Below are 19127 nucleotides of genomic sequence, written 5' to 3'. Positions count from 1 at the left end.
AGAATCTAGGAATCATTTCACTATCTGTATGATACTTTCTTTAAGATCCTTGGATCCAACTGATCAGGTCCAGGGCATTTACTGGCCTTTAGCCCCATTATCTCTTCCTAGTACTGTTTCTCTAGTAATTGTTATTAATTTCCTCTTCTCTTTTCTTCTTGATCATTTAGTATTTTTAGAATGCTTTAAACGTCTTCTACCATGAGGGGTGATGCAAAATTTTTCAACTCTGCCATTTCCCAGTTTCCCATTATTAATTCCCCAGCCTCATTTTCTCAGAACCCTATGTTCACTTTGGGGTCTCTCTCTTTTCTTATATATTCAGACAGATTCTTACTGTCCACTTATGTATCACTTGCAAGTTTGCCCTCCCTGTTTGTTTTCTTCCTGTTTACTATTTTATAAGTCTATAAGATGTAGGAGCATAAGTAGGTCATTCAGTCTTAGGCTTCTGCTCTACCTGTGGTTAATTGTATATTAATTGTGTTTAATTTTTTTGCTGATGGTAGACCTTCATTGGGGCTTCACTTGAGCCCTGAAAGGAAACATAGCTCACTATATTCACTACTATGAACTAATACAAGAGCGACTGCCGTATCCGCAGGTCCTGTTTCCACGGTTTACCACAGCCCGAACGTATTACAAGGAACATTCCAGAAACAAGGACCAGTGGGCTGCTAGGAAGATAAATTTCCCATTTAAACAAATGGGCTCGTTCCTATCCGCAGTTTCAGGCTTCCGCAATAGATCTTGGAAAATATCCTCCGCATGTACCGGGGGACTACTGTAGAGGCTACTACCCTACATATTTGTTACTCATAGTGGGTGACCTTATTCAATAAGATATCTGTTGCTGTGAAAAAAATATTGTAGGAAACAGTCACTTTGTTCAGTTTTCAAGGTATACATAGAACATTTGGTGGTGACACAAAAAAAAGAAGACTATGGCATCAATGTGGATTTCACCAGTTTCCTCATTTCACTTCCCCCTACCTTATCCCAGATCCAAGCTTCCAAATCGGCACTGCCCTCATGACCTGTCCTACCTGTCTATCTTCGTTCCCATCTATCCGCTCCATCCTCCCCCTCTGACCTATCACAATTACCCCCCCCCCCCCCCCGCATCCACCTATCGCCTTCATCCAAAACGTCGACTCTCCTACTCCTCGGATGCTGCCTGACCTGCTGTGATTTTTCAGCACCACACTCTCAACTCTAATCTCCAGCATCTGCAGTCCTCACTTTTGTCTATTTAATCATTGCCCAATTTCAGAATGATCCAGATACTGGATACTGGAATATTTGATGGGATGAATAGCTTTCACCTGTTCCTCTATTTTGCTCCAATTCCCTCATCATCATGACGGGGAATAATAGCACTGATCCTTCACTGTCACTAGTACTGTCTTACTAACAGCACTGTAGGATTCCCTACAACTCAAGGACTACAATGGTCCAAGAATGAAGTTCACCAGAGCCTTCTCCAGTGCAATTTGCCATGCACTGACATTGCTCCATGAACAAATTCCAAAAATCTGATCAGAGAGGCAGGGTCATCAAACACAAATTGTCAAACACAATATTCCTTCAACAAATCTATGGCAATTAATTATTAAGTAATGTCTCTCCAAGTGCTGATATATTCTGTCCCTTACAATTATTTCTAAAACCTTCTCCACGACTGAAGTTAGACACATTGGCTTGCAATTTCCTGGTCTATCCCTTCCTCTCTTTTTTTAATTAATGGGATGGAGCTATCATTCCTTTAGATCTCTGGCACCTTAACTATGGCTCGAGACAATTTGAAAATTACTGTCAGGACCTCTGATATCTCCAACTTTATCTTACTGGGTTACATCTCATAGAGATGTACAGCACAGAAAAAGAACCTTCATTCCAACTTGTCCATGCCGACCAGATATCCTAAATTAATCTAGTCCCATTTTCCAGCACTTGGCCCATATCCCTCTAAACTCTTCCTACTCATATACCCACCCATATGCCTTTTAAATGTTGCAATCATACCAGACTTCACCACTTCCTCTGGCAGCTCATCCTATACAAGCACTACCCTTTGCGTGAAAACATTGCCCCTTAAGTCCCTCTTAAATCTTTCCCTTCACTTATCCAGATGTCTTTTTAAAGTTGTAACTGTACCAGCCTCTACTACTTCCTCTGGCAGGTTATTCCATACATTGACCATGCCCTACATGAAAAAGTTGTCCCTTAGGTCCCTTTTAAATCTTTGCCCTCTAGTTTTAGACATCCCTACCGCAGGGAAAAGACCTTGGCTATTCACCCTATCCAAGCCCATCATGATTTTATAATCTTCGATAAGGTCATCCATTAGCCTCTGACACTCCAGGGAAAATGTCTTGAACACTTATAGATAATTTTCTCACCGTACTTGTCAAAGCAGAAAATACTCAGCTTTAAAATGCAGATGTAGTCAATCATGAGCCTACAGATTGTCATGATTCCACCTGATGTAATGCTAGAAAAGTCAGTTCCAGAATAATAGATCATATGTTTAGTTTTTGCAGTTAGTTCCCATGTCAGTTAGCCATTGAAACATATGCATAAAAGGATGCAGATGTTCTTTAGAATAGAACATAAATTTAGTACATAAAATATTTTTTAAAAGCTATACACATAATGTAGTTAGAAATGTCTGAACACAAGCATTAAAACAAAGGTTCAACCTGATTCCCAACATTATTCAATACAGAGACGCAACTGCACAGAAATATCATTCATCTCAGTTTTTAAAAATCTTCCCTTAACAGATACTTCCAAGTTTCTATCCCTTGGAAAGCTGAGACTGATACATTACTATTCATTTTCAAGTTCACTGACATGAACTTTTACAATTTTGATGGACTAAACATTCTTGACTCTAACAACTTTTAAGGTTTTTATCCAAGTTCTACTGGCTTGGAGGTTCCACAGACTAGAAATCACTTTTCTTGACGTGAGTTCCTATTGGAAAGATGTTGTGAAACTTGAAAGGGTTCAGAAAAAATTTACAAGGATGTTGCCAAGGTTGGAGGATTTGAGCTATAGGGAGAGGCTGAACAGGCTGGGGCTGTTTTCCCTGGAGCATCGGAGGCTGAGGGGTGACCTTATAGAGGTTTACAAAATTATTATGGGCAGAGATAGGATAAATAGGCAAAGTCTTTTCCCTGGGGTTGGGGAGTTCACAACTAGAGGGCATAGGTTTAGGGTGAGAGGGAAAGATATAAAAGAGACCTACAGGGCACCTTTTTCACACAGAAGGTGGTACGTGTATGGAATGAGCTGCCAGAAGATGTGGTGGAGGCTGGTACAATTGCAACATTTAAGAGGCATTTGGATGGGTATATGAATAGGAAGGGTTTGAAGGGATATGCTGGCAGGTGGGACTAGATTGGGTTGGGATATCTGGTCGGCATGGACAGGTTGGACCGAAGGGTCTGTTTCCATGCTGTACATCTCTATGACTCTATGACTGCTTCCCCTGAACAGATTCAGTTCTTCTGCTCTTAAACCAATGAAAACGAATGTCCTGATCTGTTTTCTTTGCTTGTTGTAAACTCAACAGTATAAATGCTTTACTTTTAACCTTACAGCAGTCCTCTAAGCAGGTGACTGAAGTTACATGCCTTCTTAAAAATGATGCATTTACGTCACTGTCCATATGACTTTCTAACCATTTTTAACAAAACCACATCCATGACATTAATAAAATTCATGTGCCTCTAATTTTATTTTAAAAATACAAAATATAAATGTGATAATAGTACATTTTACACATTTATCTCAAAGACCAATTGAATAGGTTAGTGAAGAATGAAATCAACAAAACATACTGGAGGTCATTGTCATGTCCGAGCATAAGATTTTCATTAATCTGTGACTTTAACGAGATGGTTGCTATAGATTTAGAATAATGAGACAAACACAAAAATATTTTCATCTTACATTTTGTAGATCTGTTGACCAGATCTAGTATTTTTGCAATGATTGTCAACAATGACAAATTGACCAAAAAATAAATAGGAATTTGAGACAATGGTAAATTATCTGATGTATGATTAAGTCAACATCAAGATTACGAATACCACAGCTGAAAGGCTATTCAGTGTTGGACTCTAAAATGAATCATGCAGTAACTGATGAAATGCTGCATAAAATTTAACTGATTAATAAGACATCAAGTTGGGGACTTTGCTCACATTAGCGATTCATACAAATACAGAGGAACCTCGATTATCCGATTAGCAATTATCCGAATATCGGATTATTCGACGGGGACCTCGAGAGTCCTGATAGAAACATTACATTAAAAACATGTTTTCAACACTGATCGTGCCATTTGTTTACAGTGATTAAAGGTGAACTCGGTTTACTGAAATGCTGCCAAGAACAGTTCTGGACTGATGGGAGCCCAGGCACAGTCTCCAAATGACTGACCTCCTGTTCTCTCTCTCTCCCCACACCCTTTCCCTGGAGTTCTACAAAGGTGTGTACTTTAAAACCCCTTCTCCAGATAATCTGTGCAAGATTGCTCTGTTCTGTTCAGGGCAGAGGTGGAACCTGTCAAAAAGTTACAGTAAAACATTGTGTGCGCGTGCGTGCTATTTGGCAACTCACCCCCCAAAAGGCAACAGCAGCAGTCTTGTTGTTGGTATCTAGTCTGGCTGCCCCGGAGAGAGGGCAGGGGTAGACAGGGGGTGGATGGGAGGGTGGGCAGGGGTGGGAGCAAGGACGGGGGAGCTGCGTTGGATGGGCCTGGGGGTGTTAAATGGGGTTCAGAGAAGGGGATCATTGTTGGACAGGTTTGGGAGGGAGGGAGGGGGTTGTGGCAGCTGCGGGGGAGTTCTTGGTCAAGGTTGGGGGGCAGGACAGCGGAACGATGTTGGATGGGGTTGGGGGGCAGGCGGGGGCGGGGGCAGTGTTGGATGGAGGAGCCGGGGGCTCATGCATAGTGTGCTGCTGTCTCATCTCCTGGACGGGGTGCGGACTTAACAGAAAACTCCAAACAAAAAACCAAATAAACTATTATTTGAACGAAATAGTGCCCGCCCATCTCATTCGGATAATCGAGGTTCCTCTGTAACTCACTCTAGAAGATAAGTTAGTCTATTGGTGAAATTCCAAATGCACATAACTTTCCTGATTTGAAAATGACTGGAATTGTTCTACTTTCTCTTCATACCTGAATGTTTTTCAAGCAGGGATGTCAACACTGCGGTTTCAAATAAAATATGCATGAAATCATCTAAGATAGAAGTTTATTCAGGAGTAATTTGCAATTCTCCAGAAAAGTCACATTGGACTTAAGAGTCATAGTCATACAGCATAGAAGCAGAACCTTCAATCCAACTCATCCATGTTGACCAGGTTTCCCAAACTGAACTAATCTATTTGTCTGTGTTTGGTCCATATCCCTCTAAACCTTTCCCATTCATGTGCTTGTCCAAATGTCTTTTAAATGTTGTAATTGTACTCGTCTCTACAACTTCATCTGGCAGTTCATTCCACATACACACCACGCTTTGTGTGAAAAAGATGCCCTCAGGTACCTTTTAAATCCATCCCATCTCACCTTAAACCTATGCCTCTAGTTTGGATTTATCCACTTATTCACCTCATTTATGCCTCTCAATTTATAAGCCTCTGTAAGGTCACTCCTCACAATAGACAATAGACAATAGGTGCAGGAGTAGGCCATTCTGCCCTTCGAGCCTGCACTACCTTTCATTATGATCATGGCTGATCATCCTCAATCAGTATCCTGTCCCTGCCTTATCTTCATAACCCTTGATTCCACTATCCTTGAGAGCTCTATCCAACTCTTTCTTAAACGAATCCAGAGACTGGGCCTCCACTGCCTTCTGGGGCAGAGCATTCCACACACCCACCACTCTCACCCTCCTACACCCCAGGGAAAAATCCCAGCTTATCCAGTTTCTTCTTATCACTCAAAATGTTTCATCTCATTAACATCCTTGTAAATCTTTTCTACACCCTTTCCAGCTTAGGAACATCCTCTTTAGAGCAGAGTGACCAGAATTATATGCAGTATTCCAAAAGTGGCCTCAACATCTCTTATAGCCGCAAGATGACATCCCACCCCCTATACTTAATGCTCTGAGCAATGAAGGCAAGCGTGCCGAATGCCTTCTTCACCACCCTGTCTACCTTTGATACCACTTCCAAGGAACTAGGTACCTGTACCCTTAGATCTCTCTGTTCTGTTTCTCTCTCCACAGATGCTGCTAGACCTGTTGAGTTTCACAAGATTAAAATTGTCTTCATGGGCAATTTTGAATGAAAGTGTAGCATTTTCAATTCTCCAGTCTTAGAGTGATATAGTCACACAGCATGGAAACAGATGCTTCGGCTCATCCATGCCAACTATTTTACAAAGTAAATTAATCCCACCTGCCTGCATTTAGCCCATATCCCTCCAAACCTTTCTTATTCATGTACTTATCCAGTTGGAACTGAACCTGCATCCATCACTTCCTCTGGCAGTTCATTCCACACACTAACCAGTCTGTACATTAAAACTTGCCCATCATGATTCTTTTAAATCTCTCTCCTCTTACCTCAAAAATATGACCCCAACTTCCCCATTGTAGGGAAAAGAATTTTTATATTCACCTTATCTGTGTCCCTCATGATTTTACAAACCTCTTTATGGTCACTCCTCAATCTCCAGTGGTCCAGTGAAAAAAGTCCCAACCTGTCCAGCCTCTCCTCATAACTCAAAATCCCCATTCCCAGCAGCATCCTGGTAAATATTTTCTGAACACTCTCCAGTTTAATGATATCATTCCTATAACAGGGCGACCAGAACTGCACAGAGTACTCCAGAAGAGGCCTCACCAACGGCCTGTGCAGCTTCAACATGACGCCCTAACTCCTATACTCAAATGACTGAACAATGAAGACAAGCATGTTAAATGCCTTCTTAACCACCTTGTCTACCTGTGATGCAAATTTCAAAGAATTATGTACCTGAACTCCTAGGTCTCTCTATTCTACAACACTATTCAGACCCTACCAATAAACTGTATAAATCCTGCCCTCATTTGTTTTACCAAAATGCAATAATTTGCACTTATCCAAATTAAACTCCATCTGTTACTCCTCAGCCCACTGACCCAATTGATCAAGACTGTTTTGGAATCTTAGATAACATTCTTCACCATCCACTATACCACCAATTTTGGTGCAACTGCAAACTTACTAACCATGCCTCCTTTATTATCATCCAAATTCTTTTTAATTACTAGGCATCACCCCTGAGTCTAAGAAAACCTCTGAAACTATGGCCAGTGTCTCCACAATTTCCACACTCACCTCTCTCAGTATAGATGTATTTCATCAAATCCTGTTACTTCATCGCTTTAAAATATACACAACCTATCCATATATTCTCTTAATCAATTTGAAACTCATCAACTATCAGCATCTTCCTTTTCTCTCTTCTTCATTAATTCATGTGGATGTGAGCTTTGCCGGGAAAGGCCAACATTTGTTGCCCATCTTTAATTGCACTTGAACTGAGTACTTTACTAGGCCATTTCAGAGGGTGGTTCAGAGTCAACATTTCTACACTTAGCCACTATACCACTGTGGATTCTGACAGCTGTAAACCAGATCAGCTGAGGTTGTCAAATTTTCCTTCCTTAAAGGATATTAGTGAAACAGGTGGTTTTAACAGCAATTTATAATGGTCAACAATGTCAATGGACAAATTTCATCATCTTCCATTGTAAGATTTGAGCCCATGATGCTCGAACTTTAGCCTGAGTTCTTACTAGCCCAGTGGCAATACTAGTACACTTTAGTCTCCACCTTGGCGAAAGATATAAAATATTCATTTACCATCTCAGCAATGCTACCGTCTCTATAGTTTGGTCCCCAATCAGAAACCACCAAAACATGCTTTTAAAATTTGAAGTGAGATTCTGTTTAAAATCAGAAAATGGTTCTTACCGTCTATGATAAACTCATTAGCATCAGGAGAACCATTGAAATCACCACACAAGCCACATGTTTTATTTTGATGCTGATCACCAAGTTCAACCTGTGGAAATAAATCATACAAAAAACACTGCTTTTTAATGAATATTTTAATATGATATTGACATTTCACTGTTTGAATTACAAGGTAGAAATGCATCTCAAGTACTTCAGGCAAGATAAAATTTGATATAGCAGTGACATTGGCCAGCCAAATGATATTGGTCAAAGCTCTTTAATTCATTGTGCATGATACAATCTGGACTTTTTATCAATGTTATCAATTTATATTTCTAGCAAAAGGAATTTCAATAAAAAAAGTATTGAAATTTGCACGACTCGGCCGATTTTGCCTGAGATAGTATGACTCAAGGTAAATAACAACCATTCTACACATTGAAAATTTCCTAGGCTACTCAGTCAATCAGTCTAGAAGTGATAAATATCATATTGACTAACTGTTAATGTCCTAATGACATATCGACTTCACAGTCAATTTTCTTTACAAGGTAAATACTTATAAGCATTGGGAACACAGGAAGAACTCAATTCTGCAAATATTTGTACCACTTTGCAATTGTTCAAATGTGTTCAGAAGTTTACTTGTGCAATCTATAACCTGGAAAGTTGGCGGAATTTCTGATATGGTCGCATAGGAGAGAAACAATATATATGTATCAAGTATAGTTAAGACTTTACAAACAACCTCAAACAGAAGGAAAAACAATAGGAAATACTAGTACACATTCCCAAATTAACAGACTTCAAAATAAACCATTATTCAATCTGTTCAAAGACAAATTTAATTTGATAATAGCATTTCTCAATAAACAGTGATCTGCCCAGTCAAAGCTTTGTCTTTCTTCGTTCTTTGTCAATCTGTTAAAATTGCCAAGAGAATAAAGCTTGAGCATGGTGGCTAATCTTTCGATCAAAGTGTCTGCATGGAGATGGTCACAATTGGAAATGGAATTTCATCTTGGAGAATCCGGGGATGGGAGATTTTGTTTTTCAAGATCCCACATCCCAACCAACAGTGTCCTCTTTATTTAAGATGCAAACAGCTGGATTTGAACTTATGGCACTTCCATGCCTCCTCCACTAAGTTGTAAGAACATTTGAGGCATGAGATTATGGAATCATGCCCTGAATGTTGGATGCTGTCCTTTAGCTTGGCTGCTGTGTACACATGTAAAAGTGTACTGTGACCTGAAGCAATGGCAGAATGCAACCCCTAGCTGGACTATGATGACATCATTGGATCATGCAATGGTTTTGGAGTTTGCTGAGGATTTCTTCACATTATGCCTATTTTCACACAGGTGGCAACCTGTTACCTAACAATAACATCAGCATTGACAGTATTTTCTCATAAATCTGACCAATCAACAGTTTTAGTACATTGCAAAGTACGGTACAGACATTCCTCTAAATCTCATGGCTCCCAGAAAACAGTAGAGAAAACCTTTTATTGGTCTTGAGACAGAATAGACCTCCTCTCCATGTCTGCAGTGCAAAAGGAGGCAGATATGAAGTGGAGGTCTATTCTGTCTCAGGACCAATAAAAGATTAATCTCAACTGCTTTCTGGGAGCCATGAGATTTAAAGCAACGTTTGTACTGTACTTTGCAATGTACTAGAAATGTTGTTTGAACAGATCTGTGAGAACATGCTGTCAATGCTGATGTTATTGCTAGCCAACAGGTTGCCACCTCTGTGAAAGTAGGCCCATTGTAAATAAATCCTCAGCAAACTCCCAAACCATTGCGTGATCCATTGATGTCATAGCCCAGCTTGGGGTTGCATTCTGCCATTGTTTCAGGTCACGGTGTACCCTTACAAGTGTGCACAGCAGCCAAGCTAAGGGACAGCAACCCACATTCAGGGCATGGTTCCGTAATCTAATGCCTCAAATGTTCCTAGAATCTCAAGGGAGAAGGCTAAATCCTGAGCAATTTCCTAGCTACTCATAACCTTGCTTCACGCAAAGACTTAATTGCCCCTGAAGGACATCCAGCACCTGAAAATAATGCCATGCCATGCTGGCAATCCCAGAATGACAAGGAAGCTATCATGTCTGAACATGACAAACTGAACACTGGTAGTCAGAACACAAAGTCACGGCTACTATGTCAGTGCTCCAAGCTAATGATGAAACACATGGGAGTTGTCAAATTCAATTTCAAAAGAACATAATGGATCGGCTCTATATTTTAGTGACCATGACTTGAACATTGTGATGCAAGTGATCAATGATAGAAAGGACATGCTTGACACAGCAGGCCCCAAGATGCATTCAGGCTTTACCAAGTGGGTCTGCCAGCAGATAGCACGGGTTCAGTGAACTTCTGTATTCGGACAAGGTGAGTGACACTTCCAAGGACTCAGTATCCTCCCTTGTAATGCAACAAACAATATGTAAAGTATCTTAGGAACAGACAGCAAGTGCTGCTGCTCAATCTTGGATGACTATATTTCGTAGGCCACTGACTCAATATTCAATGCTAAGGAAAAAGATGCTGAAAAGGCCATACTGTTCCATGCCAGAAGGAACTTCCCTTCTCAACGCATAAATGCACAGTCCTCTTGTCCATGCAGAAGAAAGAGGCATCTAACGTTCAGTGAGGACCAGTGGTAGGATGCCAATACTGACACCTGTTGGGGAGAAGGCCATTGAGACTGCTATTGTCCAATAGGAAAGGTTATCTCTGTTCCAAGTGCACATAACCATAAAAAGGGCATACCAAGAAATGTATAGTAGTGCTGGATTTTAGGGAAATGATCTTGTTCAGGGTAAGAGACTTGAAAGGTTGAATTTGTGAAGGACATATATGCTGAAAGAATACAAACGCTGAATGTAATAGAATGATGCAAGATGATGAGGGTTTCCATGCATTCCTCTCATAACCTTCTCACAGAAGCAAGGGATGGATTTTATGAGGTCAGGAAGGAGGCAAAGAACGGATTAGCCCCTACACACACACACACACACACATAGAAATCAATAGGCACCTGACACCTGGCTGTCCAATATTGATTGGCTGCCACCCCTATAATTCCAGCAGTACCAGAAGTAAGCCAGGTGCCATCCTCTTTAATTCCAACCTCCCCAAGTGACATGTCCATTCTTGGCCTCCTCCACTGTCAGAGTGAGGCCAAATGGAAACTGGAGGAACAACATCCTACATTTCACCTGGGAAGCTTAGAGACCAGTGGCCTCAACATTGACTTCATCAGCTTCAAAATCCCTTCTTCCAGCCTTATCGCATGTCTAGCCCCACGCCTCCTGCTCGCCTCCCTGACTTGTTCATCTTCCTACTCACCTATCTGCTCTACCTTTCCCACTGACCAAGCACAATAATCCCCTACCTGCATCCATCTATTACCATCCCAACTACCTTTCTTCCATCACCACCCTCCTCCCTCTATTTACTTCTGGGCTTCCCTCACCCTCTCCAGTCCTGCTGAAGGGTTTCAGCCTGAAATATTGATTTTCCTGCTACTCAGATGCTGTCTGACCTGCTATGCTCTTCCAGCTTCACATCTGCTGACTCTGACTTCCAGCATCTGCAGTCCTTACTTTCTCTCACTAGGTAGCTTATTTATAATTTAGCTTAGATCATCTACACAGAACTGAAAACTCATTTACCTTTGTTTAAGAACCTAAGTTTTGAAATAATATTCTAAACCTTAATCAAAACATAGATATGAAATAATGAGTAGGCAAGTGGCAGATCAAACATAATACAGAGAAGTGTGAGGTGATGCATTTTGTTCGAGGGAAAGTGGAGAGGCAATGTAGACATACATGAGTGTGAATGGTCAGAGTGACTTAGGGTATGTGTGGATCAATCTTTGAGAGTAGCAGGCCATATTGAGAGTGTGGTTAGCAAACTATATGGAATACTGGACTTCATAGGGGTGCTGAATACAAACACAGTGTAAGTATGCTGTGCCTTGACAATGTTCTGATTAGGCTCCAAAATGTTTCAACAGTTTGGGCACCTTTCAAAAAAACATACAATTTTTGTTCATGGATAGATTGATTTTAAACCTCACTTTCAAACTTAGGTTTCCTTTAAATTTACGCTGCAAACATATTTTGATTTTTCTTACAGGCTTTTCCTCATTCTACCTTTCTTGTTTCAAAGATGTCATGAAGTTGTGTTCTGGTTCACTTAGATTCTAGTGCTCAATCCAACCATCTGTGTGCTTCCTTCTCCAACATAAACCTACTGGAATCAATTAATCAATAGCCAAGATGATCTGGTTAACTCCCTCTGCAACCCCCATGAGCCATGACCCAGTTGTACACCTTAAATGCATCAACGTTGGATCATATATTTTTTGGTAATGGTCTTCTGCTTTTTCTGTCACTCGTTTTCCAAGAACTTGCCATGGCATACCTCTCTATCCAACCCCAAAGTCATCATGTTATCTAATAGCAAAGTATTTAATGAATGCTCTGCAAATTAATACTAATTCATCCATTCTATCACAAAAACAATCCAGTGGTTATGGTTGCTTTTTTTTATGAATTAACTTCTTCCCTTTTTTCCTCCGTGAACTACTGATTCTTATTGTTCAGAGCATCCAGGGTACCTCATCCAAGCCAGCCAACTCACCCATAATCAAACTGAATAATGCAGCAAGCTTGACAGGCTAAATGTCCTATTTGTCTCAATGACCTGTTCAAATAAGCATTTTAGCAAGTGAACAGGCTATGGGATACAGCAAATACCTTTTTTTGTGCAAGCTTCAACCAAGGTAACTAAATAAGTAAGAGTAATGGAGAAAAAATGTACATGAGTACAGAAGTGTATGACAGGGATCAGTGCTGGAGCTTCAGCTGTTTAGAATCTGTATCAATGATTTGGATAGCTAGAAATAACAATGTCACTACGATCCACATGAAAGTGAATTGTTAACATGGGGGAAAGTGTCTATAAAGGGATATACAGTCCATTCTGACAAACTGCAATAGTTCCATTCCGGTATGATCCCACGTCATAAAAAAAATCACGAAACCAATGGGACCGGATTTGCATTATAGCCAATAGAGTTAAGGAAATTTCACGTTCTACAAATAATGGTCTAAATTCTACAAATGTGTTAGAGCCAAATCACATTGAAGAAGCGCATGTTATAATAGAATCACTCTAGACAGGTTAAGAGTGTGCACAAAGATTTGGCAGATGGAATGTAATGTGGTTAAGTGTGTCCTGTCAAATGTAGCATGAAGAATAGAAAAACAACACAACTCCAGTGTGGAATTATTCCGAGCATAAACAAAGCAGTCAGAGGTTGTGTAAGTTTTCAAAAAGATATGTATACTTGATGGAATTTAGAAGGATGGCGGGGTGGGGGTCGGGGGGAATCTAACTGAAACTTTCAGAATACTGAATGACCTGGACAAAGTGGGCATTAGGAAGATGTTCCCATTAGCAGGCGAGATGTGGTTCCAAGGGCACAGCCTTGGAGTAAAGGAAGACCTTTTTCGAACAGAGATAAGGACAAACATCTTTAGCCAAAGAATGATGAATCTATAGAATTAATTGCCTGAGGCCAGATCATTGCGTTTATTTAAAACAGAGGTAGATAAGTTCTTGACTGCCAAGGGGATCAAAGGCTATGGGGAGATAGCAAGAAAAGAGGGTTGAAAAACCTATCAGCTATAATTGAATGGCGGAGCAGACTCGATGGGCCAAATGGCCTAATTTCTGCTCCTATCTCTTATGATTTTTGACCGTGAGTCACTAAAGCTAGCATGTATGTGCAACAAACAAGTAGAAAAGCAATTACAGTGCTAGTTTTAATTTCAGGGGGATTTGTGTATATAAGTAAAGATACATTTCTGGAGTTGCACAGAACCTTGGTGAGAATTCACCTGTGATACTATGTACAGTTTTGGTCTCCTTATTTAAGAAAAAATATACTTGCCTTACAGGGAGTGTAATGAAGCTTCACAAGATTAATCTCTGGGACAGCAGGAATGTATTATGCGGAAAGATTGAGGAAACTAAGTCTGCATTTTTTACAGTGGAAACTAAGTCTGCATTTTTTAAGAATTTGGAAGATGCGAGGAGATCTCTTTGAAACTTATAAATTTATACTGGGTGAATACAGATGCTTCATCTGGCTGGTGACTCTGGAACCAGGTAAAATAATTGCAGGATAAGGGACAGGTCATTAAGAAATGAGATGAGAAAGAATTTCCTCACTCATAGGTTGGGGAATCTTTAGAATTCCCAATGGGCTGTGGAAGCTTAATCATTAAGCACATTCAAGATAGTAATCAACAGGTTTCCAGAGACCAATGACACTCCAGACTTTGGAGGCATCATTGAAAAGTAATGAGGAGGTGAGGGCAGATTCAATGTGTTGAATCGCATTTGTCTACTCCTACATTGCTGAGATCCTCTGTGATAGAGTAGCTTTTGAGGGAGGTCCTAAGCTAAGTCTTCAACAGTGCAAATCCTTCCGAAGTTTAAATGAGATTCGGTGACAACATCATCACTAATCCCTGAGCAGTTGCTCAGAAATTTATAGGATCAATCCTAACCACTGATGTGCTCGGTGAGGTATTCGATCACAATACATCTGCTTCAAATATTTAATTCGGGTTAATTCTAATTGAATGCAGAATATAAACAGTACATATGTATTGTACGATGTATTACTATTCTCACAATGTACTGTAAAATGTACGGTATTTTTTATTATAAATCAAGGATGATGTGGCTTTATTCTCTCAGCAAGCACTGGGATTTGTTTTATTCATTAATGAGATATGGGTGTTTCTGGTCTGGCCAGCAATTTTTGCCCATCCTGAACTATCCTTGCGAAAATGGTGCTGAGCTGCCTTCTTGAAGCATTGCAATCCCATAACTATCGGTAAGCCCAAATACCGTGAGGGAGTAAAGTCCAGGATATTGACCCAACAACACTGAAGGAATGGCCATATATTTCCATACAAGGAAGGTGGGTGGCTTGGAGGGGAACATGCAGGAAATGGTGTTCCTATGTACCTGCTATATTTGAATTCAAGATGGAAGTAGTCAAGGGCTTGGAAGGTGTTACCTAAGGAGCCATGGCAAATTAATGCAGTTTATGCTCTTCATGATACACACTGCTACATCTAAATGTTGGTGGTGGAGGAAGTGGCTTGTCAATGTGATGCCAATCAAGCAGGTTGCTTTGTTTAGAATGGTGTCAAGTTTTTCGAGTGTTGTTGGAGCTGCATTTATCCTGGCAAGTCTGGAGTATTCCAACACACTCCTGATTTGTGCCTTTTCGATGGTGGAAAGATTTGCAGAATCAGGAACTGAGTTACTTGCTGTGGGATTCCTAGCCTCTGGCCTGCTTTTCTAGCCCCAATATTTATATGGCTAGTCCACTTAAGTTTGCGGTTAATAGTAATGCTCAGCATATTGATAGTGGGGAATTAGTGATGGCAATGTCATTGGATGTCAGGGGGTGTTGATTCGATGCTCTCATATTGGAACATGCCATTACCTAATATTTGTGTGATGCAGATGTTACTTGCAACTTGTCAGCCAAACCCAGATATCGTTTAGGTCTTGCTGCATTTGGACACTGACTGCTTTAAAATCTGAGAAGTTGTAAATCATGCTGAACATTGTGCAACTACCAGCAAACATGCCCATTTCGGATCTTATAATGGAGGGAACATCATTAATGAAGCAGCTGCTTTGTACAAGCAATTGAAACAGAATACATCCTGAGTGAGGTACAGCCCAATTGATCTTGTGTTTCTGGTCATGGCAGCAGCATTGGAATTTGGATCAGAGTGGAAGAAGTTTTTTTGGGTTTTTTTTGGTTCACAGTTTGTAAGGTCTTTTCAAAGATAGACTGAGACACAGATGGTGGCCCAGCTCAAAACAAAGAGTATCACAACAGGAAAATTCGAACTTTGTTTGATTGGTAATAGCTGTTAGCTTGATTATCAATTGAAGATGAACTGAAACTCACTACAGATAAGTAATAGTCCGAGAATAAAAAAGGGGAGTTTTTTTTGAGTAATCAGGAAAGCCAGTTGTTAAAACTAAGCAAATTTAAATGTTAAATCATGGTAAGTGAGGTCAGCCAAGTAGGAAGATAGTGGAGGAATGAACAGGTGACCAGATGACAGTCAAAGAGGAACAGGCAGGTAGTGCAGGAATCCCCTGGGGCCTGGTTCACCAACAAGGTTTCCATTTTGAAAGCCAACAAAGGCATTGCTTCCTCAAGGGAATGCAGACACAGTCAGGTTTCTGGTACAACAAGTGGCCTGACTATGTAGGGGAGGAGAAAAAAAGGAAGCAGGAGTATTAGTGGATTACTCCCAATGCCTTATGCTAACGAGTACTGAAATAGGAAAATATAGATGAATGTGTCGCCTGTTAGTGCAGGAGGGAGGGCTTTTAAATTCCTTGATCAACGTGACTGTTTCTGAGGAGGTGGGACGCCTACAAGCAGGACGAGTGCTCATGAACCAAACTGGGACTAACCTCCTTGCAGGAGTGCTCTCAGTGCTGTAGGGAGAAGTTTAAACAAGTTTAGTAGAGGGCAAGGCATTAACTGTAGGTCCTCCAAAACAGTCAATGGTCAACTGAGAACCAACATGTAGACAATTCACTCAAGTAGACAGACAATAATACAATAATCATACAAGGTGATTTTGACTTCCCCAACATTAATTTGGATAAACACAGTTTGCCGGGTTTAGACAGAGCAATGTATGCATGAGAACATTTGTATGTCAATGTGTAGGTGATCCTACAAAGGAATGGTGCAGCACTGGGCCTAACTCTGGGAAATGAAGCCTGAACAGGTGTTCAAGGTGCTAGTTGGGAGCATTTTAATGATAGTGATCAAAACATAAACATGTGGTCTGGAAAAGAAAAAAAGATGGTCTGCAAAAAGGGTTCTGGATCAGGGAAAGGCATATTCTAACAAATCTGACAAGATCCAGCCAAAATAGACTGAGAAATCCTATTTGAGGATAAATTTACATCAGAGCGGAGGGCGGAGTTCAACAAGGAGTTGGGAAGAGTAGAGGCCCAATGTAAGAATGAAATGTGGGAGCAACACACACAGAGAACTCTGGATGTCTCAGAATATTCAGGACTATATAAAAAAGAACAGACAGGTGTGTAAAAGGAACGAAGACAACAAATAAGCAAAGGCACCAGTGGAGTTTTTAAAAACTGTGGGTGCAAGCTGAAGAAAACAGTTAGGAGAGCAAAGAGCGTAACAAAACCTGACAAGCAAGATGAGGAAGAATCCCAAAATATATCAAGGCAAAGAGAATAAATAGGGAAAGTGCAGGATCTATTGGGAACCATGAGGGAAATCTTTGCGTGGAACTGGAGATGGTCTTCACTCGAACTTAGGATGCAGCTACAGCATTTGGGAAGATAGACTGAGATTCTTCAGCAGATTGATAAATGGAGTGAGCAGCTACTAAAGGTTTAGCAGGTTTAAAAGTGGACAAATCCCAGGTCCAGCTGCTGCGGAAGATGAGGAAGGAAATCACAGCAGCCCTGACCAAAAATTTTATTTCTTCTCTGACCAATTGGGAGATGCCAAAGAATTGGAGGGCAGCTAATGTTGTGGCACTTTACAAGAAGTGTGGTAGAGACAGATCAGAGAACTGGAGACCAGTGAGTCTCACATCAGTGGTTGGGAAACCTTGAGAAAATTCTGAAGGATTATCTTTGTTTAGAGAAGCAAAGATTGACCAGGTAAAGTCAGCACGGCTTTTTCAGAGGAAGGTCATACCTAACAAATCTAGTTGAATTTCTCAAAGAAGTGACCCAGTGTGTATATAAGGCTAGTGTATTTAATGTCATAGATTTCAGCAAAGCTTTGACAAGGTCCTTATAGAAGACAAGCAATAAAGATAAAAGCATATGGTATCCAGTGTAACTTGGCAAGTTGGATCCAAAATTGGCTTTGTGGCAAATGACAGGGTGGTAGAAAGCTGTGTGACTGGAGGCCAATATGCAATTGCATACCACAGCGATTGATGTTAGGTCCCTTCATGTTCAAGTTGTATGCAAATGATGTAGACAAAGGTTGGTTGGGGAATAAGTAAGTTGCGAATAACACAAAGATTTGCAATGACTGGAATGAGTCGTGATTGAATCTCATACAAAGTTTCTCAACATTGACTGCGATTCACTTAGTGTTAGAGATTTAGATGGAGCAGAATTTGTAAGGTGCATCCAGGAGGGTTCTATGGAGCAGTAAATAATCCAACTCTGGAAGGGGCCATACTGGACCTGGTGTTGGTGAATGAACCCGGCCAGGTGGTTGAAGTTTCAGGAGGGGTTACTGTGGGAACAGTGATCACAATTCCATAAGTTTTAGAATACTCAGGGACAAAGATGAGAGTGGTCCAAAAGGAAGAGTGCTAAATTAGGGGAAGGCCAACTATACCAAAATTCAGCAGGAGCTGGGAAATGTGGATTGGGAGCAGCCATTTGAGGATAGATCCACATTTGATATGTGGGAGGATTTTAAAGAGGGGTTGATTAGAATGCAGACCAGAGATGTCCCTGTGAAAATGAGGATAGAAATAGCAAGATTAGGGAACCACAGATGACAGATGAAATTGTGAGACTAGCTAAGAGGAAAAAAGAAGCATAAATAAGGTCGAGGCGACTGAAAACAGAAAAAGCTTTGGAAGAACATTGGAAAAGTAGGACCAATCTGAAACGAGGAATTAAGAGTCTGAAAGGGGTCATGAAATATCTTTAGCAAACAAGGCTAAGGAAAATCCCAAAGCCTTTTACACGTATTTAAGGAGCAAGAGGGTAATTAGAGAAAGATTTGGCCCACTCAAGGACAAAGGAGGGAAGATATGCGTAGAGTCAGAGAAAATGGGTGAGATACCTACTGAGCTGAAATGGTATTGCTGGAAAAGCGCAACAGGTCAGGCAGCATCCAAGGAGCAGGAGAATCGATGTTTCGGGCATGAGCCCTTCTTCAGGAATGAGGAAAGTATGCCAAACAAGTTAAGATAAAAGGTAGGGAGGAGAGACTTGGGGGAGGAGCGTTGGAAATGCGATAGGTGGAAGGAGGTTAAGGTGAGGGTGATAGGCCGG

At 40.7% G+C, this 19127-nt stretch overlaps 1 protein-coding gene across 1 annotated transcript in view; it reads right to left on the bottom strand.

The window, feature by feature from the left end:
• The window catches only part of LOC122558127 (mucin-6-like), a 187827-nt gene that overhangs the window by 104229 nt on the left and 64471 nt on the right, over positions 1 to 19127 (bottom strand). The window contains exon 6 of the mRNA XM_043706446.1: positions 7990 to 8080. Coding sequence (XP_043562381.1) covers positions 7990 to 8080 — 91 coding nt within the window. The remainder of the gene's footprint in view (positions 1 to 7989; positions 8081 to 19127) is intronic.

Source organism: Chiloscyllium plagiosum, chromosome 16 (assembly GCF_004010195.1).
Source record: "Chiloscyllium plagiosum isolate BGI_BamShark_2017 chromosome 16, ASM401019v2, whole genome shotgun sequence".
Taxonomy (NCBI): Eukaryota; Metazoa; Chordata; class Chondrichthyes; order Orectolobiformes; family Hemiscylliidae; genus Chiloscyllium; species Chiloscyllium plagiosum.
The sequence above is the reverse complement of the archived record's forward strand: the minus strand, read 5'-3'. Positions and strand labels throughout refer to the sequence as shown.